At 40.4% G+C, this 22,030-nt stretch overlaps 1 protein-coding gene across 6 annotated transcripts in view; it reads left to right on the top strand.

Annotated features, from left to right (window-relative positions):
- The first annotated feature begins 15,099 nt into the window (after positions 1-15,099).
- The window catches only part of LOC120863556 (ankyrin repeat and KH domain-containing protein 1), a 115,194-nt gene continuing 108,263 nt past the window's right edge, over positions 15,100-22,030 (top strand). For 5 of the 6 annotated variants that reach the window (XR_005721025.1, XM_040239892.1, XM_040239889.1 and 2 more), the window contains exon 1: positions 15,100-15,549. Coding sequence is in view for 5 of the 6 variants with exons in the window: in XM_040239892.1 (XP_040095826.1) it covers positions 15,259-15,549 (291 nt within the window). In the remaining variant the exon portion in view is untranslated. The remainder of the gene's footprint in view (positions 15,550-22,030) is intronic. The other variant, XM_040239891.1, reaches the window with a different exon arrangement.

Below are 22,030 nucleotides of genomic sequence, written 5' to 3'. Positions count from 1 at the left end.
ACAGAGAGTTGGACATGACTGTGCAACTTTCACGTCACATGTGATGAGCAGGGTCTGAATAGTGGTCTCACTATTGTTCTCCAGGATTTTTTTTTTTTAATATTTCTGAATCTTTTGGTCACTCTTCAGGGAACCTAATACTCATCAAAAATCCCTACTAGATAGATTAATATTGCTGCTTTCTTAGGATTCTCTATTATGGCTCAATTTTGTATAAAACCCTGCCAGATTATGGGCAGAGGCATTGGGACAATCAAGGGCTTTAGCCAAACCCCAGAGGCCACTGACAGGCTAACCCACTTCTCAGACATTTGTCCCACATAACTCTTGTACTGGTGAAGCAATCTTTTTCAACTGACAAACCTTTTGCATCTACTTACCTCTGCTGGAAAAGTTCAACTCTGGCTCTTTTCTTCTTGTCACTGGTGTGCCAATGCCAGAATTTAAGAGGGCTCTCTACGTGAGAAGTTTCATTGCAGAGTCTTGAACACAGGTTTTCTTATAGCTTCTGTGAACTTGTACCAGACGCATGTCTCACTGTCCATAGGTATCTTTTGGGGGCCATAGCAGACACTATGCCACTTCTTTAGGGCAAAACATCTGGGAGGTGGCATTTGTAGTTGCCCTGCAGGTGAAAGCCATGCTGCGTCTCCTGATTTATGAGCCTGGCTTGATGAGAAAGGGGTGTGGTAAACTGAGTTCAGTAAACACTCCACAAGAGTCTCCAAGATCAGCCTTCAGAATGACTGTTTTCACGTGTAAGCCAAAATTCCTCCCCAAGCTAGAATCCTGGGCTTGCTGTCTTCTCACTTTGGTAAGCAACAATGTACCTCGGATTTTTATAGAAAACAGAGGGTTAGATAGATGGGGTCATACAGGAACCAGAGATTTTCCTGGAAGATACTGACCCTAATACCTATTCCTCCAGTTCCTCCTTTATTAAAATGAGGAGTACTTATTAAAAAGACTAAAGGACTCCTTAAGAGCTCTTCTGATTCAAAACTGCTGATTTACTACATGCCAAAATTAGAGATACCAAGGGAATATTTCATGCAAAGATGGGCTCAATAAAGGAAAGAAATGGTATGGACCTAACAGAAGCAGAAGATATTAAGAAGAGGTGGCAAGAAGACACAGAAGAACTGTACAAAAAAAGATCTTCATGACCCAGATAATCATGAAGGTGTGATCACTCACACTCACCTAGAGCCGGACATCCTGGAATGTGAAGTCAGGTGGGCCTTAGGAAGCATCACTACAAACAAAGCTAGTGGAGGCGATGGAATTCTAGTTGAGCTGTTTCAAATCCTGAAAGATGATGCTGTGAAAGTGTTGCACTCAATATGTCAGCAAATTTGGAAAACTCAGCAGTGGCCATAGGACTGGAAAAGGTCAGTTTTCATTCCAATCCCAAAGAAAGGCAATGCCAAAGAATGCTCAAACTACTGCACAATTGCACTCATCTCACACGCTAGTAAAATAATGTTCAAAATTCTCCAAGCCAGTCTTCAGCAATATGTGAACCGTGAACTTCCAGATGTTCAAGCTGTTCTAGAAAAGGCAGAGGAACCAAAGATTAAATTACCAACATCTGCTGGATCATGGAAAAAGCAAGAGAGTTCCAGAAAAACATCTATTTCTGCTTTATTGACTATGCTAAAGCCTTTGACTGTGTGGATCACAATAAACTGTGGAAAATTCTGAAAGAGCTGGAAATACCAGACCACCTAACCTGCCTCTTGAAAAACCTGTATACGGGTCAGGAAGCCACAGTTAGAACTGGACATGGAACAACAGACTGGTTCCAAATAGGAAAAGGAGTACGTCAAGGCTGTATATTGTCACCCTGCTTATTTAACTTATATGCAGAGCACATCATGAGAAATGCTGGGCTGGATGAAGCACAAGCTGGAATCAAGACTGCCGGGAGAAATACCAATAACCTCAGATATGCAGATGACACTACCCCTATGGCAGAAAGTGAAGAAGAACTAAAGAGCCTCTTGATGAAAGTGAAAGACGAGAGTGAAAAAGTCGGCTTAAAGCTCAACATTCAGAAAACGAAGGTCATGGCATCTGGTCCCATCACTTCATGGCAAATAGATGGGGAAACAGTAGAAACAGTGTCAGACTTTATTTTTCTGGGCTCCAAAATCACTGTGGATGGTGACTGCAGCCATGAAATTAAAAGATGCTTGCTCCTTGGAAGGAAAATTATGACCAATCTAGACAGCATATTAAAAAGCAGAGACATTACTTTGCTAACAAAGGTCCATCTAGTGAAGGCTACGGTTTTTCCTGTGGTCATGTATGGATGTGAGAGTTGGACTGTGAAGAAGGCTGAGCACCGAAGAATTGATGCTTTTGAACTGTGGTGTTGGAGAAGACTCTTGAGAGTCCCTTGGACTGCAAGGAGATCCAACCAGTCCATTCTGAAGGAGATCAGCCCTGGGATTTCTTTGGAAGGAATGATGCTAAAGCTGAAACTCCAGGACTTTGGCCACCTCATGCGAAGAGTTGACTCATTGGAAAAGACTGTGATGCTGGGAGGGATTGGGGGCAGGAGGAGAAGGGGACGTCAGAGGATGAGATGGCTGGATGACATCACGGACTCGAAGGATGTGAGTCTGAGTGAACTCTGGGAGTTGGTGATGGACAGGGAGGCCTGGCGTGCTGCAATTTATGGGGTCGCAGACAGTCGGACACAACTGAACGACTGAACTGAACTGATAGCAAAATTCAGCTAACATCAATCAATTCCTGTTAGATATTTAGGGTTTTTTTTTTTTTTGCTATATATTTTGTGCCATGTCTGATTAACTCTTAAATTCCTAGAAGTCCAAAGAATAAGCATTTTCTAAAAGAAAATTTTATGAGAGTAGATCTTAAAAGTTCTCATCACAGAAAAAAACTAAAACTATGTAAGGTGACATTTGTTAACTAAACTTATTGTGATAACAATTTTGCAAATATATACATATATCAAATTGGGCTTCCCTGGTGGCTCAGCAGTAAAGAATCCACCTGCAATGCAGGAGACAAAGGAGACGCAGGTTCAGTCCCTGCATTGGGAAGATTCCCTGGAGGAGGACATGGCAACCCACTCCAGTATTCTTGCCTGGAGGATCCCATGGACAGAGGAGCCTGGCGAGCTATATTCCACAGGGTCACAAAGAGTTGGACACGACTGAAGTGACTAAGCATATATCAAATCATTATGTTGTATACCTTAAACTAATACTATTAGTGTCAAAAATATGTTAATTATATCTGAATAAAACTGGAAAAACTCAATAAAAACAAAATAAATGAATGTAAGTAATTAAAATTTAATTTAAAATGAAAACTTTAAATTTTGGAATAGTTTTAAAGAAAAGTTGCAAAGATAGTACAGAGTTCCCAAATAGCCCATCCTGTTTCCTCTGTGACTAACATCCTACATTAGTATGGCGCATTTGTCACAATTAATGAGGCAACACTGATATGTTATTATTAGTTGGCTGACACATTATTATCAACTAAGGTCCATACTTTGTTCAGATTTCCTTCTTGTTTACCTCATATCCTTTTTCTATTCCAGGATCCCATTCAGTATACATTACATTTAGTCATCATGTCTCCTTAGTTTCATTTTGACTATGACATTTCTCAAGACTACTTGCACATAATGTCAAGGATATGTAGTATCAACATGGTTCATAACTGCTGATATTAGTCTTGATGCCTGGGTGAAGTAGTGTTTGTCAGTTTTCTCTACTATAAAATTACTGTTCCCCCTCCCTTTTCCATACTGTACTCTTTAGAAGGATGTCACTAAGCACAACCTACACTTAAGGAAAAGGGAGTTATGCTTCTCCTCCTTGAGAGTAAGTAACTACATAAATTTGGAATTTTTCTACATGGAAGACTTATCTATTCTCTCCATTCATTTATTCAGTCATTTACTTATATCCATGTGAATTCATATTTATCTTATACTTTAGGTTATAATCCACTACTATTTATTTGCTCAAATTGTCCCAGCTTTGGCCATTGGGAATTCTTTCAGTTAGCTCCTGTATCTGAGATACCCTCATTATTTTGTGTATGATTAGTACTTTCTTACTTTCTGGCACTATGAGATGATCTAGGCTCATCTTGTATATTTCCTGCCCCAGTCCTAGAATCAGTCATTTCTCTAAGCATCCATGGTTCCTTTTATTGAAGCATGATATTAAAAACCAAGATCTGGGTATAAAGTGTGCATGTTGCTACTGGAATGTCATTTCTAGCTGACAGAGCAAGAAAAAAACATGTGTGTATCTAACTTGTATATATATAAATACCTACATATATTTCTACATATATCCACTTGTAACTATATTAAACTAAATGAGTCCATACTGATGTTTCCCACTCTGACAGCCATCACCTTACAGACCATTGTAGCCTATTCCCCTTGTTTATCTGCAATGTTCCACTCCAACAATGAGAAAGTAGGCTCCTACCATCTGTCATCTATTTACATAATTGTTCAATTCCTGTACATATACATAGTTGTTTCAAAACTGCTAGTGTGTATCTCCATGGGAAACAACTTGATTAACAATAGTACAGTGCTTTTGTGCTGTTTCTTTTGTCTTTAGTCTTAGAGCCACCCACCAGCCTTCTTTGTCCATGGGATTTTCCAGGCAAGAATACTGGAGTGGGTGGCCATTTCTTTCTCCAAGAGATCTTCCCCACCCAGAGATCGAACCGGGTCTCCTGCACTGCAGGCAGATTCTTTATCAACTGAGCTACCAGGGAAGCTCAGCCTTAGAGCCACCACTCATTTCCAAAGTTACATAGGTCAGTATATTTTCCTCTGCTCCCTTCAGTGAGGTTGTTTCACACGTCTGTGATACAGTTAGATTCTTTAGTCATAGTCTGCATTCCATTCTGGGATCCCCTGGACTACTAAATGATTTAAAAAATTTTTTTCATGTATTAAACATCACCTTTTGTACTGTAATGTTCTATAAGTTTGTTAAATGAATAGCATCATATAGAATACAATATCATAACAGAACTGTACCACTGTAAAAAAATCCTCTGCTTCACTTATCCAACTCTTTCCCTACTTTGATCCCTGGCATATTGATCTTTTTACTATCTCCATACTTTTGCCTTTTCCAGAATATCATATAAATAGATCATACAGTATGAAGGACATCATGGTTGCTTCCAGAAACAATGATTATGAAGAAAGCTTCTATAAACATCTCCGTGAAGGATTTTACATGGATATAAGTTTTCAAATCATAAGGGATTTGATTGGTGGCTCAGAGGTTAAAGCGTCTGCCTGCAATGCGGGAGACCCAGGTTCAATCCCTGAGTTGGGAAGATCCCCTGGAGAAGGAAATGGTAACCCACTCCAGTATTCTTGCCTGGAGAATCCCATGGACAGAGAAGCCTGGTAGGCTAGAGTCCGCGTAAAGAGTTGGACGTTACTGAGCGACTTCACTTTTTTTTTTTTTATATTTGAATGGTCTAGTGGTTTTCTCTACTTTCTTCAATTTAAGTCTGAATTGGGCAATAAGGACTTCATGATCTGAGCCACAGTCAGCTCCCGATCATAAAGTAGTGTGGGAAGTTAACCCAGGAGCTGGTACCACCATGTGCAAATACTTAGTATTAAAATGAAGGTGGGAGTGTTGAGGAAGCACAAGTATCCTTATCTGGAATGAACACGAAATATAGGATGAATACCTGAGAAATTGAGCATCTATTCTGGAGGTATTGGGTGGTTTCAACCAGAGGAGGGTTTTGCTGACTGTATAGAGCTTCTTCATCTTTGGCTGCAAAGAATATAATCAATCTAATTTCGGTGTTGACTATCTGGTGATGTCCATGTGTAGAGTCTTCTCTTGTGTTGTTGGAAGAGGGTGTTTGCTATGATCAGTGCGTTCTCTTGTCAAAACTCTATTAGCCTCTGCCCTGCTTCATTCCGTATTCCAAGGCCAAATGTGCCTGTTACTCCAGGTGTTTCTTGACTTCCTACTTTTACATTCCCCTATAATGAAAAGGACATCTTTTTTAGTTCTAAAAGGTCTTGTAGGTCTTCACAGAACCGTTCAACTTCAGCTTCTTCAGCCTTACTGGTTGGGGCATAGACTTGGATTACTGTGATCACTGCAGATGGTGATTGCAGCAATGAAATTAAAAGATGCTTACTCCTTGGAAGGAAAGTTATGACCAACCTAGATAGCATATTCAAAAGCAGAGACATTACTTTGCCAACAAAGGTCCGTCTAGTCAAGGCTATGGGTTTTCCAGTGGTCACGTAGGGATGTGAGAGTTGGACTGTGAAGAAAGCTGAGCACCGAAGAATTGATGCTTTTGAACTGTGGTGTTGGAAAAGACTCTTGAGAGTCCCTTTGACTGCAAGGAGATCCAGCCAGTCCATTCTAAAGGAGATCGGTCCTGGGTGTTCTTTGGAAAGAATGATGATAAAGCTGAAACTCCAGTACTTTGGCCACCTCATGCAAAGAGTTGACTCATTGGAAAAGTCTCTGATGCTGGGAGGGATTAGGGGCAGGAGGAGAAGCGGACGACAGAGGATGAGATGGCTGGACGGCATCACCTACTCAATAGACGTGAGTTTGAGTGAACTCCGGGAGTTGGTGATGGACAGGGAGGCCTGGTATGCTGCGATTCATGGGGTCACAAAGAGTCGGACATGACTGAGCGACTGAACTGAAGTTTTCAAATGAGTGTAAATACTTAATACTGGACTTGTAGATTGTATGAAAGAGCGTGTTTAGCATTGTAAGAACTTTCCAAACTCTTTTCCAGAATGGCTGTACCATTTTGCATTCTCATCAGTAATGAATGAGAGTTCCTGTTGTTTTGCATCTTTACCAGCAATTAGTATGGTCAGTTCTTTTTTCCAGTAGTCATGTATGGATGTGAGAGTTGGACCATAAAGAAGGCTGAGTGCCAAATAATCAATGCTTTTGAATTGTGGTGCTAGAGAAGATTCTTGAGAGTCCCTTGAACTGCAGAGCTCAAACCAGTCGATCCTAAAGGAAATCAACCTTGTATATATATTTTGGAAAGACTGACGGTGAAGCTCCAATTCTTTGGATATCTGATGCAAAGAGCCAACTCATTGGAAAAGGCACTGATGCTGGGAAAAATCGAAGGCAAAAGGAGAGAGGGCAGCACAGGATGTGATGGTTAGATAGCATCATTGACTCAATGGACATAAATCTGAACAAACTCTGGGACACAGTGAAGGACAGGGGAGCCTGGCGTGCTGCAGTTCATGGGGTGGCAAGGAGCTAGACATGGCTTAGCAATTGAACAACAACAAGAGGAGGAAATAAAAATTTAAAGAAAGGATCTTGATACACAGTGCCACATTTCTCTTCAGAAAGTTTGTACTTATTTCTCTGAAGTAACTTGTTCCTAACTCTATTGTTCCCCACATTTCATCAGGCACCAAGTCATGCTGATTTTTATGCTTGTTGACAGTTCCATTCTCTCCATTCTGAAAGCCACTCCCCTGATTCAGGCTTTCATTACCTCACACCGCAACTAAACACAACAGCAAGACTGCTTGTTTCCTAGACTCCAGTACCTCCTTGTTACATATCCCAACCATACAATGCAGCCCAAACAAAACAAAACAAAAAGATGTAATCTCCCTGTGACAATTTTTAGCTTGGCAACTTTTTCTTTTCAATAACTATGAAGTAAAATTTAAAGCCCTCAGTCCAGTATTCAACATTTCTTTAACCTAATTTCTCTTTAATCCTCTTTCTGATTTCCCTGCACTGACCAAATTAGTCTTTTAGCCATTCTTTTCCATTTGGAAGGCTTTACTTTTATTTTCCTCAGTTAGTTCCAAGTTCAAAATGATAATAATCAAAGCTTTTGCCTAAACTTACTGTATTTTGATTTCTCTTTTATTTTCTATCTACTCAATACTGCAAAATAGTTTATTCAGTTCAGTCGCTCAGTCGTATCCAACTCTTTGCGACCCCATAGACTGTAGCACACCAGGCTTCCCTGTCTATCACCATCTCTCGGTGCTTGCTCAAACTCATGTCCATTGAGTTGGTGATGCCATCCAACCATCTCATCCTCTGTCATCCCCTTCTCCTCCTGCCTTCAGTCTTTCCCAGCATCAGGGTCTATTCCAAGGGGTCAGTTCTTTACATCAGGTGGCCAGAGTACTGAAGTTTCAGCTTTAGCATCAGTCCCTCCAATGAATATTCAGGGTTGATTTCTTTTAAGATTGACTAGTTAGATCTCCTTGCAGCCCAAGGGACTCTCAAGAGTCTTCTCCAACACCACAGCTCAAAAGCATCAATCCTTTGGTGCTCAGCTTTCTTTACAGTCCAACTCTCATATCCATACATGACTACTGGAAAAACCATAGCTTTGACTAGATGGGCCTTTGTCTGCAAAGTAATGTCTCTGCTTTTTAATATGCTGTCTAGATTGGTCATAACTTTTCTTCCAAGGAGCAAGCATCTTTTAATTTCATGGCTGCACTCACCATCTGAAGTGATTTTGGAGCTCCCCAAAATAAAGTCTCTGTTTCCATTGTTTCCCATCTATTTGCCATGAAGTGACGGGACTGGATGCCATTTTCTTAGTTTTTTGAATGCTGAGTTTTAAGCCAGCTTTTTCACTCTTCTCTTTACCTCTTATCAGAAGGCTCTTTAGTTCTTCTTTGCTTCCTGCCATAAGGGTGATGTCATCTGCATATCTGAGGTTATTGATAATTCTCCTGGCAATCTTGATTTCAGCTTGTGCTTTATCCAGTAGTCAAATTTGCTTTTTCTGTTGTTTAATACTATTCTCTATTATTCCCACTTGCATTTTACTACCTAATCTTAGTTAATAAGTATATTCATCAGTGTAACTGAAAAGAGGTACTTTAAATCATCTGCTTCTTTTATGTTTTCTCTAAAGACTTGGCAAAGTACCATGTATAACAGGAATTAAATAAATGTGAGTTGAGTGAACATGGGAAAAAATTGCAAAAGTAATTTGAAATATTTTATTTAAATTTTGATTACACACAAAATATATCTTCACTGTGGAAAAAAGAAAAGTCTAGAAAATATAAATATTCAAAAAAGAAAAAGATTTAAATAAATCTCCATACAATTCCATTATCCAAAGATAATTACTATTAACATCTTGGTTTTACATGTAACATACCATCCTTTTTCCATACATGTATGATATTTGATTAATATGGAATGTCTCTTAAGTTATATACCTTTAAAATGTACCTCAAGGGGCTTCCCGAGTACCTTAGTAGTAAAGAATCTGCCTGCCAATGCAGGAGACACCGTTCCATCCCTGGTCTGGGAAAATCCCACATGCCGCAAGTAAGCCTATAGCCCACAACTATTGAGTCAGTGCCCTAGAGCCCAGGAACCAAAACTCTTGAGTCCACCTGCCATAGTTACTGAAGCCTACAACCCTAAAGCCCATGTTCTGCAACAAGAGAAGCTATCATAATGAGAAGGTGATGCACTGCAACTAGAGAGTAGCCCCTGCCAATCACAACTAGAGAAAAGCCCATGAAACAACAAAGACCCAGTACAGCTAAAAATAAATATTTTTTTAAAAGTATTTATGAAAAAAGAGAACAAAAATTAACTATAAAAAATAAAGTGTACCTCAAAAGGTCAACTGGACACACAAAATTTCTTGGTTAAGGTGCATAGCATCACACACAGAAGTATACTAGTCACTTGAAGTAGACTTGGTATTTCTGATTCCCAGTTTAGAGATCCTCCCATCAAATCCTACTTCCTCTCAACCCTACTGCATATTTTCCTTGACATGCTGTCCTTTATCCAACAATTTAAGGATTATGGAATCATGACAGAATCCCAAGAAAGAAAATGGATATCAATTGTTTTCTCCTCTCTCCATCATTGAGAACTTGAGTGATTCTACCACAAGAGGTATTTATATACTTGATAGTTTTACAAGTTTGAAATACACACATACACCCCCAAACACACAAGTGTATCTAAGTGTATACATACATATACTTTTCCCATTTTGGGGTAGGCTCAGTAAATTTTCTGAATAATTTGGGATAATTTTCTTAGGCTGTGTGTGGTGGGTAGTCCAGCTGTAGGCATAGCTCATTATTTTTTAAAATATGCTTGATTCATACATCTTGCAGGTATATTCAGTTATGGCTTAAATAAGTGGTAGCTTTCGATTTAGTTGCAATTGTATGGTTTTTCAATTGAATAAAGTTGTGCCCAGAACTTCCTGGAGGATGGACAGTAGGTTAGAAAGTTAGGGATCTGTAGCATTGTTTGGTTAAAAAAAAGGGGTGTAGGGCTTCCCTGGAGGCTCAGTGGGTAAAGAATCTGCCTCCTAATGCAGGAGACACGGGTTCAACCCCTGATTCAGGAAGACTGCACATGCTGAGGAACAACTAAGACCATGAGTGAGCCACAACTTCTGAGCCCACACGCTGAAACTACTGAAGTCCATATGTCCTAGAGCCTGTGCTCTGCAACAAGAAAAGCCACCATAATGAGAAGCTGTGCACTAGCCTGTGCAACTAGCAAGTAGCCCCTGCTTGCCGCAGCTAGAGAAAAGCCGGAGTAGCACAGCCAAAAATAAATAAAGTTATATTAAAAATGGAAACAACCTAAATGTTCAACACTATATAGAACTGGATAAACACTAAATTATTGTATCCCTGGTTAACAGAATACTATGAAGCAGTAAACAGGACTTTCAGAGATCATTGTATATATTGGAATATATATATATATATAACATACCATACTGGATATATATATATTCCAGTATATATAATGGGATATCTCTGGAATATATTAGGTGAACAAAACAAGATACGGAGTGTGTATTGTAAGCTGCCATTTATGTTAAAAAGGGAAAAAATAGACATGTACAAAATTGCTCATATAGGTATAAACACTTCTAGAAGGAGACTTAAAAATCTAATAACATGGTTTACTTATAAGAGGGGTTCTGGGTGTTTATTGGACAAAGTAAAAGGACATCTTTCACTGCATTTTAAAAATTCTTTTTGAAATGTGAACTATGTGAATATATTAATTATTCAGATTTTTTAATGTGAAATTACATGGTCTAATAAACTAACATAGTTGGAGAAACCAGAAGACAGTTTTAAATTAAATGTCTCCGACTGTTATGAAAGAGAGATCAAATACTGAAGTGACTAAGCAGCAGCAGCAGCATGCTAACAGTTGAAGTATTATATCAGTTTACCTGACTGATGAAATTCTTCTGCCATTGAGTGTACCATGGAATCAACGTGATATAGTGGGAAGAACATGGGTTTTAGGATCAGGCAGAAATAAATTCAAATCCTAGCCTTTTTCACTTTTTGGCCTTGCTGGGCCATATACGGGATCCCAGTTCCCCAACCAGGGATGAACTTCCACCCACTGCAGTGGAGTGCATAGTCCCAACTTCTGGACCACCAGGGAAATCCCATTCAAATCTTAGCCTTTAATATAGTGGCTTTATATGTTTGGGTAAGCTATTTAACCTTTCTGGAGTTTCCATTTTCTTATCTGTAAAATGGGTGAAATCTTGATAGGGTTATTATAAAGGTTAAATGACATAACACCCAACTGCAACAAATTTGTTGGTTTACTTATCCTTCTCTCTTTACATGGGTGAACTGAACTCAGATGAACTGATATGCAGAAATTAAATGTCCTGAGAAACTGCAAGTTGCATGTTAAAGTACCACATGTATCTAAAGGCTCTGTATCTACAATTTAATTGTCAATCTCATATTTCTTATGAGGAATAAATTCTTTTATTACCTCATAGTTTAAAAAATCCTTATAGTCTTCCTTTTTCCCTCTCTGTCTGAAAGATTATCAAAAGGAAGACAGTGCTTTGCAACACATTACAACTACACCTTAATAAATATTCCCATTGGTTTTCTGTGGGAAATATTTTATTCTAATGTTAATTTCCAACAAATATACTTTTAAGAGGGATATTGTACTCCACTACTTATTTAGCATTTGAAAAATCAGTGTATTTCTTTTTTTTCCCAGTAGTAAATACCATCTTACTACTACTACTACTACTACTACTACTACTAAGTCGCTTCAGTCGTGTCCAACCCTGTGCGACCCGATAGACAGCGGCCCACCAGGCTCCCCCGTCCCTGGGATTCTCCAGGCAAGAACACTGGAGTGGGTTGCCATTTCCTTCTCCAATGCATAAAAGTGAAAAGTAAAAGTGAAGTCGCTCAGTCGTGTCTAACTCTTAGTGATCCCATGGGCTGCAGCCCACCAGGCTCCTCTGTCCATGGGATTTTCCAGGCAAGAGTACTAGAGTGGGGTGCCATATATCAAAACCAAGGTCACCCATTAAATCACATTAATACTTACTGATATTTTACCCTGAATAAGACTTTTTTTTTTTGCTGCACAGCACAGGCTGTGGGATCTTAGTCCTCCTAGGAATCAAACCTGTGCCCCCTACATTGGAAAGCAGTCTTAACCACTGGACCACCAGGGAAGTCCTGAGTATGACTTTATATATTCATCAAATGTGTTACTTGATATGATGATTTTTCAATTAGTTTTCACATTTGTAAAACCACAAGAATTTTGCATATATGGAAATATTAAATTATATTTAATATAGACTCTATAGCAGTCACCAAAATCTAGGAGACTGAGAGGTCCTAACTCCAATACTGACTGTCAAACTACTGACAACAAGTGTCTCAGGTACAGTTCTTGGTGAAACAAAGGTCATTGCTCAATCATATCTTCCCAGTTATACTCAGGGCAGGTTGCTAGGAACTAAGTAGAGAGTATGTTTTTCTTTTTAAAATATACTGGGGGAAATGTATATATCCAGATTTTCCTTCTGTCTGTCCTTGAAATTCATTACATTTGTTTAAATGAATTTAAAGAGTTTGTTCAGGGAGCTTTATCAGAAATTATATTTGTATTAGTGGTAAGAATGACAAACAGTTCCTTTGTAGTGTTGCACCAGTCAATACCTGTTTTTGCCTAAGGATGTAGCCATACCAATTCTGGATAATCCAGCTTTGATGTGGGTTGGGCAGTGCTGAGTTTCTTTTGTTGGTGCTATTAATTTGAGTTATGACCTAGTCACACATGCCTACTGAAGATATAAGGTAATTAAGCTCCATAAATTCTAACTAAAGCCAGTGTACATGGCATTTTACATCAAAACAGTTTTCTAGAAAAGGTACTTTTCCCCCACTTTCTGCGATGTACTATCTAGAAGGAATATTTACCTAAAATGTTCTGTTCATGGAAAATAGTCTCTTTTAGGCATGTGAAATGCCAAAGCAAGCATTTACCAAATGTTCACCATCTTCAAAATGCTCTTTAAATAAATGTTTGGCAGAATTTATTTTAAAAGTCATTTTCAAAATAATTTTTTAGTAGAATTTTTGGATTCCAGTTCAAGAACGGTGAAACATTAAAAATTACACAATCAAGGTATACAAAGCCCTTTGTTAAAGCTGCAAGAGTAGCCAATACCAAAGTTTTTGTTTTTAGCCAGTCTCTCTTGGTTAAACTCATATGGACATTCTCTGGGTCAAAGAATATTCGCCATTCAAACTTTTAAAGCCTTCATTATTGACAAAGGCGATAGAGAGAGATAACAGAGGTAAAGAGAGAGCTCCTTAAAGCTAAGGGGAGAATACCCCCTTAGCTAGACTTGTTTCGCATCAGAGACCTGACAAAAATTAGTTTGACTGCAAGGGGTAGGTGGAGGACTCCGGAAAAGTGACTAAGAAAATCAGTCTTTGCTATAAGTTAAGCACTTTGCTAAGCACCTGAAGTTGTTACCAATTTATTCAAAACAAGTCAATCAGGGAGGTACTAATATTATCCGCATTTTGCAGACGGGCGAACTGGAAGTCACAGAGATTAAACAACTAACGCCGGGAGGTCACACAGCAAATAAGTGGCGGCACTAAAACTCGAAACTGCGCCAGAGCACGCACTCTGAACCATTGCGTTCTGCTCCGCGGTATGATTCCGCACGCTGTCGCGGCCTTCCAACCCTCCTTCGTGGGACAGTTCCCAGTACTGAGGCATGGCGCTGTCCAGCCCAGAGGCCCGCCGCCTTCAACAGGCAAGAGAACGTAGCCCCGCGGGGCGACCCCGCCCGCAGGTTGTAGAACAGCCGCGCCCAGCCACGTCCTGGCAGGCAGGCCCGCCGAATCTCCTCCCGGCGGTCATCCTCGGCAGCCTCTTTGGTTCCCTCAGCTCGGCGGTCTAGGCTCCGCTCGGAAAGGCTGGTGGTGGCACGCAGCCGGAACGTCCCAGCTCACTCGCCTGTCGTAATCCCCCACTCCCACCCAAAGAGACTGAAACTGAGTTTATACAGCCTCACCTGTCCCAGAGGAGGCGACCTCTCTAGTGACTGACGCACCGCTTCTCCAACCAGGGATTGGCAGGAAGGTGGAGCCTAGCTGAGACTGATAGCTTCTTCCCTCCAATCCCCGTGCAGGAACTCTCCGCGCCTGGCGGAGAGCGACAGGTGGGAGCTGCGTTACCTCCTTGCCTGTTGCACACTTGACGTAAGAGCCTTACTAAGCCCTGGGTGAATTCACTCCAAATCTCACCAATTCTTGCAGGTCGTCACTGCAGCCGTCATTTTAATCAAGAGTGGAAATTCCCCAACCCTTTCCCGTCACCTCAGATGGGGGCGGGATGAATCTTATCCTTACTGACCAATTGTACCACGCGACGTCCTGTGACAAAGTGACCGACACTTTATGTCGCCAATGAAGTTTCCCATTGTCTAGGGTCATTGTGACTGACCACAAGGCCAACTAATCCACTTTAAGGTCGTGAGGCGATAGTCAGAGAAACTGGCCAATAGACATAGAAAAAGACCGGAAGTCGGCGCGTGGGGAATAGGAGGCGGGTGTTCGCAACCGCCTAGGCCTGCGCGGGTCAACGCAGCTTGAGGGCCGCGAGCCAGCGAGCAGCGCGTGACGAAGAGCCTGAGCGACGGGTCGCTTTGACCAATGATCTGCAGCCGCTGGAGAGCTGCAGCCAGTGGCGAGTGTGGGGGGCGGGAGGCAGCAGGTTAGGCAGTGAGAAGTTAGTGGCGCTGCTGGGACGGGGGGAAGGAGACGCTTCTTCCTCCTGCTGCTTCTCTCGTTCCCGGGATCGGCGGCGGCGGTGGCCGCGGCCGCGAGTGACTCGGCAGCGTCTCCGGCTCCGCGTGCGAACCATGCTGACCGACGGCGGAGGCGGCGGCACCTCCTTTGAGGAGGACTTGGACTCGGTGGCTCCGCGATCCGCCCCAGCCGGGGCCTCGGAGCCGCCTCCGCCGGGAGGGGTCGGGCTGGGAATCCGCACTGTGAGACTCTTCGGGGAGGCCGGGCCGGCTCCGGGAGTCGGTGGCGGCAGCAGCGGTGCAGGCGGAGGGGACGCGGCGCTGGATTTCAAGTTGGCGGCTGCTGTCCTGAGGACCGGGGGTGGAGGTGGTGCCTCTGGTAGCGACGAGGACGAGGTGTCCGAGGTACGGCTCTAGGACCCCTGCTTTCTACACAGCTTGAGGCACGAATTCTCTCTGGGCCGGCGCAGGGCTCGGGCCACCCTCCCGCTGCTCAGATGGAGTCGTTCACTGTCAGCGATCGGCTCCCTGGCTGCAGTGGCGGCGGTGCGGGCCTAGTGCGCCCTCGGCTTACTCTTCGGCTCGAGTCGGACCGGTTCCCTTCACCATCCATAGACCCACAATAGGGAGTTCTTTGGTCTCTGAGCTTCGCGCGGGAAGCGGGACTCCTCGGGCACCTCCCGCCCACCCTGCTTTGGAGACGGGGGTGGGGGCGGGGTCTTGCCAGAGTCCCTGCCCTTGGTACTGAGAGAGCGGGACAGAGAGAGGGTGAGGGTGAGAGACAGACAGACAGAGAGAGCTGGCTTGCGTAAAGAGCGTTGCCACTGTACTGTGTCTCTCCTCTGAGTTGAAGGATTGGGCATTATTTGCCTTATGCCTTATTTGTGTGCTAAAGGAGGGTTCTTAATTCCAGTTTGGTCTGAGACAGGTGAGTACTAAGGAGCTCTCTGCTTTTGCGCTGAAAAATCACGTGGGTCCTTGCACCTGGGACTGTGAAGTTAGACAGGAAGAGAAGGTTCCAGTGCTTGCTTGGGCTTCGCAACAGCTGGATAGCTGAACTCTGGAGATTTTTAGGCTTGGAGAAAATGAGGTCCTCTTTGGAAACCTTTTGCAGTGAGGGAAATTTGTTATCAGGACCTTCATTCCTTTCAGCTGTTAGGCGCATACTGGACATTTTTAGGTCTGGGCAACCTGGAATGGGAGGCATCAACTTTTGGGCTCTAGGGCTAAAGGAGATATTTTACATTTGTACTTTCTCCCCCTGACTGTGGCTTTGTTATAGTTCTGTCCTGTGGTGACTGTTGTTCTAAGAGCTCAGAGTATTCTATTTTGATTCTAAGGTGCCTGGTTCATCCCCTATGACCAATTATTTTAACCTCTGATCTTGGTCTTAAAGTACAGGGGCTTCTGTGTATGTACAACTGTCCTGGCTGTTGTATTGAGAGGAATAAGGAGAAACTGTATTTGTGGGTTGTAGAATACAGTTAGTGCAGTCTTACCATTCTTGATCTGAACAGGGATTCTTTTAGTTTTTTCTAACCCTGTATTTTGCTTGGAATAAACTTTGTGGGTTGTAAAGGAGACAGTTCCTTGAATGTTTCTATCTTTGAATTTCACAATAAGAGAAATAACTTCTAAGCCAAGGTGGTACAGGATTTTGAGTAGGCAGTTATGGAGAATGTCTCTGGAGCACTTCCACCCCTGGGCTTGTGGAAGGCTTTCATTTAGACTTTGAATGAAAATTGATGAGAGATGAACCTAGAATATAGTTACTTTTTACCTAGGAAGTAAAGATTAGAGTCTGTTTTTCTTTGAAACTTGTTAGACTGAAAAAGTTTGCTTTGGTCTGAATGTGATAAAAGGATGATGTTCTTGATTTTCTGAACCATTTTTGCACAGTTGTCATTGATGGAAGTGAGAGATCACACATTTGTTTTTACTTCAGTAGTAGTCTTAAATTTCTTCAGAGGTAGAGTGCTAGTGAGCCTCCATAGTTATGAATCTCTTAACTCTATGGGCTTGTGTGTTATATCTGGAGAAATGAGCTTTTGAAGTAACCAATTTTGCAAGACTTGTTCACACGCACAGATTATTTCATTTGGAGTCTCCACACCAGGCTGTTAAAGCTGTGAGCAAAACTCACACCTTTTGTGTGATTTTCTTTGGTGTTATCATAGAAATTATTCACGATTCCTTCAGCCACTTAGGCTAATGGTAGAAGAACCTCTTATTCTCCTAAATTTTCTATGCTTAAAGGATTTAGATATTAAGTGTATATAGGTAGACATCACTTTTGGATAGAGATTTCTAGAGTACCCACAAACTTGAGCCTAGTCTAAGATAATGCTCAATATGCATATAGATTCTTTCTTAACCAGAGAAGAAAGGAAATTTAGTTTTTATGTCCTCTTCATCCATATCATATAAAAAAAAAACTCCTGGAATATCTAGTGTATGTTGAATGTGTGGTTGGGTATAGTCTGTGCCTTTGAGAGTGAAATGACCTTTTTTTCTCAAGCAGATTTCTTGGATTTTCTCATTTCTCTCTGACAAGATGATAATCTTCTCCCTTATTATTACCTTTGAGTTTCATTTAGTGTAAAAAGATCATAAATAAATAATATTCTTCAAAAAACACCCAACTGGCATTTGATGGATAATAGTAGAATTTTAATTTTCATTATACCTAGATGTTTTAGAACCAGATATTTAGAATGTAGACATTCAGAGAGAAGAGTTTGTGAGTGAAGTTTGTCTTATTCCCCTAGTGGGGCAGGACTAGGTGAGAAAAGAATAAGAAATATGGAGGCTTAGAGCATTTGCTCTAGAATTAGCTGAAGGATTTTGAGTAGGCAGTATATATTTGGTATACAAAGATATACTTTAAGGATCTCTTTTCTATTCATTGTTAGAGCCTACATCTGAGAAAAAAAAAAAAAGGTACTTTCTCTTGCTGGCTGAGTCAAAAGACCTTTTAGTTTGAAGAAGGGGCTTGGATCTTTTTGTAAATTTCTTCTGTTAGAATTGATTCTTGTTGCTTTAAACATTGGGGTGGATACCTGTTTTGTATTTCTTCAGACATGTTGAGCATGTTCATTAGCTGTCAAAGGCCTTGAACAGAGGAGTCAGAACTTGCCTTTGGATTCGTTGAAAATTATTTAAAAACCAATTTTTAAATGTTAATTTTAGATTTGTAATTTTTTTTTAAAAGTAAGGTAAAAGGAAAATAAAATTCTAAAGAGAGGGTTTTGGTGAGGTTTATGACTTTTAATTTTTCTGTGTTAAGAATGTATGCATATACTGTATGTATACGTGTGTGACCTCTTCCTTTTAAAATTAAAAAAATAATAAAGTAATATCTTATGGTTAGAAGTTCAACAGTGTAGATAGTAGATATACTATGAAAAGTAAAAAGTTCTCCTCACCCTACTGACCTTTCAGATCCCACTCAGAGGTAATGAGTATTACAGTTTTCCTTTCAGTAAAATTTCTAGGCCTATATAAGCCAATGCGTATGTGTTTACCTGGACGCGACTGAGCGACTGAACTGAACTGAACTGATACACACTTAAAAGATTAGACATTAGAAATCATTGCAATTAGAAAGCATTGTTGAGGCTTTTTTATCTGAGGCAGATGCTATATTTACAATCAGGTAAAAGCAAAAGGAAATTGGGTTTAACATTTTATAGCAAATTATAGCAAAAGCTTTGTAGGGAATTTTTTTTTTTTTTTCCCTGAAAATTATGTTAAGAGTCAAATGCACACACCATACAGAGGTTCCTTCTGATTTTCTCTAATAGGAGATGGATCATTTCCTTTAGGGTTATTTACAGTCTACTGTGTGGAGCAAAGTTTCTCAACTGCAATGTATCGAAATTTGAAGCTGTATTAATTCTTTGTTGTGAGGGGCTTTCCTGACTTTAGCAGCATCCCTGTCCTTTACCCACTGGATGCTGGTAGAACACACCTAATTGTGACAGCTAAAAATGTCCTTCGTTGTTGTTTAGTCACTAAGTTGTGTTCATGTCTTTTTGCAACTCCATGGACTGTAGCCTGCCAGACTTTTCTGTCCGTGGGATTTTCCAGGCAAGAACACTTGAGTGGGTTGCCATTTCCTTCTCCAAGGGATCTTCCCCATCCAGGGATCGAATCTGTGTCTCCTGCTTGGCAGGTGGATTCTTTCCTTACTACTGAGTCACCAGGGAAGCCCCAAAATGACCTTAGACAAAGCCAAATGTCTTTGGGGGCAAAATCACCCCTGGTTGAGAACCACTGGTCTAGAGGCCCACTCTTATCTGGGATGGCAATTTTGTCATCAGTACTCTATATTCAAAGTTCAGGTAAACAAGGTGAGTCACTGATTTTAATAACATCTCAGGGCTTATGTTCATAACTGAACAAGAGAGAAATTGAAAGAGGGAGGGTACTGACAGGTTTAATGTTATAAATTTTCCATGATAAATTTATAATTTTAGGAAACTTTAAAATATTATGTTGTTTTTGAAAACTTCATTTATTGCCCATGAAAATGAATTTCTAAAAAACCTTTATGGCGACTTTGTTAAAGGTAGAAAGGCTTTATTCCATAAATTATCAGCAGTAGTGATAAAACAGGGTTTTCCAGGTGGCACAGTGGTAAAGAACCCACCTACAAATTCAGGACATGCAAGAGATTCATGTTCAATCCCTGGTTTGGGAAGATCCCCTGGAACAGGAAATGGCAACCCACTCCCGTATTCTTGCTTGGAAATCAAATGGACAGAGGAGCCTGGTGGGCTACAGTCCATGGGGTCGCAAAGAGTCGGACACGATTGAGCTCACACACACACATACAGTGATAAAATAGGAAATATACCTTTATATTCTAGTGAGGAAATTTTGGAGACATGAGAATGTCAATTGAAGGAAAAACAACATATTATGACAATAACATTTTTTATATTACATGAGTACCAACCTTGCACAGGTTTCATTCTATAAAGCCTTCAGACTTTACATAAAATGATTCATTGATGAGTATGGTTGTATGAATGGCGGGTCAAAACAGAGTTGACTAGGTATGGGTAGAGGAAAACCTTGTTGTGAAACTTAAAGTATGCAGAGATTTTCTTTTGGTTATTATTTAGTACATTTTGATAGGTGATTTATATTTGCATAGTTCTTAAGACTAATGCAAACACAGTAAAATGGTCTTGACCTGCCCTTTTAATGTCTTGATGTCCTTTCAGAATATCATTATGGAAATACAAGTGTGTAGTTTTATTTTCCCCGTTGTTATACAAAAGATAATATACTATTCATGTGAGATTTTTAAATGGTGAATTTGATAAGAATTTAGACTTTTAATCTAATCAAAGTGATAAAACATGTTAAGAATGAAGCTTTGGAGGTGAGTTTAGGCACATTCTTTTCTGAGCCTATCTGGTGGTAGAATGATGACCTCTGAAAATCAGCTCTAGCCTTCTGATTCAATGAGATAAGATAAATAAAATTTTAGTATTAGTCTTGAGTTGGCAAGTAAAAAGAAAAGAAATGAGAAGTCTACTTCTTTTTTTTTTTTTGGCAAAATTTACCTTCCTACAGAACCAAAGTTTTAATAAATTCTTTATCTTTTTTTCAATGCACTATATATGAACTCTTCCAATGTATCTTCTTGGATGTTATTATTTACAATTTTCCTCTCCTGTTGCTTGTCTGTGTAGTCACAGAATCTTGGTGATAGTCCTATCTCATCTCATTTTTAGGTAACTGCTACCATTTATTGAATGCTTATTATATTCCAATACCATATTACATAAGGGTTTCCCAGGTGGCTCAGACAGTAAAGAATCTGAGACCCCACGTTCGATCCCTGAGTCAGGAAGATACCCTGGAGAAGGGAATGCAACTCACTCCAGTATTCTTGCCTGGGGAATTCAATGGACAGAGGAGCCTGGTGGGCTACAGTCCATGGGGTCCCAAAGAATCAGACACGACTTGAGCGACTAACACACACACCATAATATATACTTCGCTTCTTTTATTTAATCACTCAACATCTGTTTGAGGTGGGTATTATCTACACTTTCATAGATGAATAAATGTAAGTTCAAAGAAATGATCAATCCAGAAAGCAACAAAAATGGTTAGTGTTATTTATATAGCTAGAAATCGATAAAGCTAGGATTTGAATACGGAACTCATGCTATTTCACATTAAGAACTAGGCAAAGTTTTTGGTTACCAATGCTCTGCCTCCAATAATTACTTGCTTAATCTCTATTGAAGTTTTATGAATTTATAATGAAATCAGAAAAATAAGGACAATGTAGTGAAATTCTCATAAAGCAATGTTTTCCCACTTTTTTCTATTTTGAGTTAATGTCCTTTGTACTGTTACAAAAATTAATTTTTAAAATATCTGTGTTTGACAAAATATCAAATTGGAAAGTTCATGTTAGGACTCTGGGTAAAGCCTCAAAAGTCTGGGAACCATTGATCTGAATAATTTGCTCAGGATCACACAGCTAATTTATAGTAGAAAATAGGTCATGTGACTCCTATTGTAGTTAACTGCTGTATTGTCCTGCTGACTATTTCTCTTCTGACGCATGAATTTATTAATAATTAATTGCTTAAGAAATGCCTATGAGCTTCCCTGGTGGCTCAGATGATAAACAATCTGCCTGCAATGCCAGAATCCCAGGTTTTGTCCCTTTTGGGAAGATCCCTTGGAGAAGGACATGGCAGCCCACCCCAGTATTCTGCTTGGAGAAGAATTCCATGGACAAGAGGAGCCTGGTGGGCTATAGTCCAGAGGGTCACAGAGTCTGACACCACTGAGCAACTAACACTTACTTAAGAAACACATGTCTCAAACTAGCATATAATCTGTAGCTGACCTT

This window comes from Oryx dammah, unplaced genomic scaffold, assembly GCF_014754425.2.
Source record: "Oryx dammah isolate SB20612 unplaced genomic scaffold, SCBI_Odam_1.1 HiC_scaffold_5, whole genome shotgun sequence".
Taxonomy (NCBI): domain Eukaryota; kingdom Metazoa; phylum Chordata; class Mammalia; order Artiodactyla; family Bovidae; genus Oryx; species Oryx dammah.
Note: the sequence above shows the minus strand (reverse complement) of the source record. Positions and strands in the feature narration are given on the sequence as shown.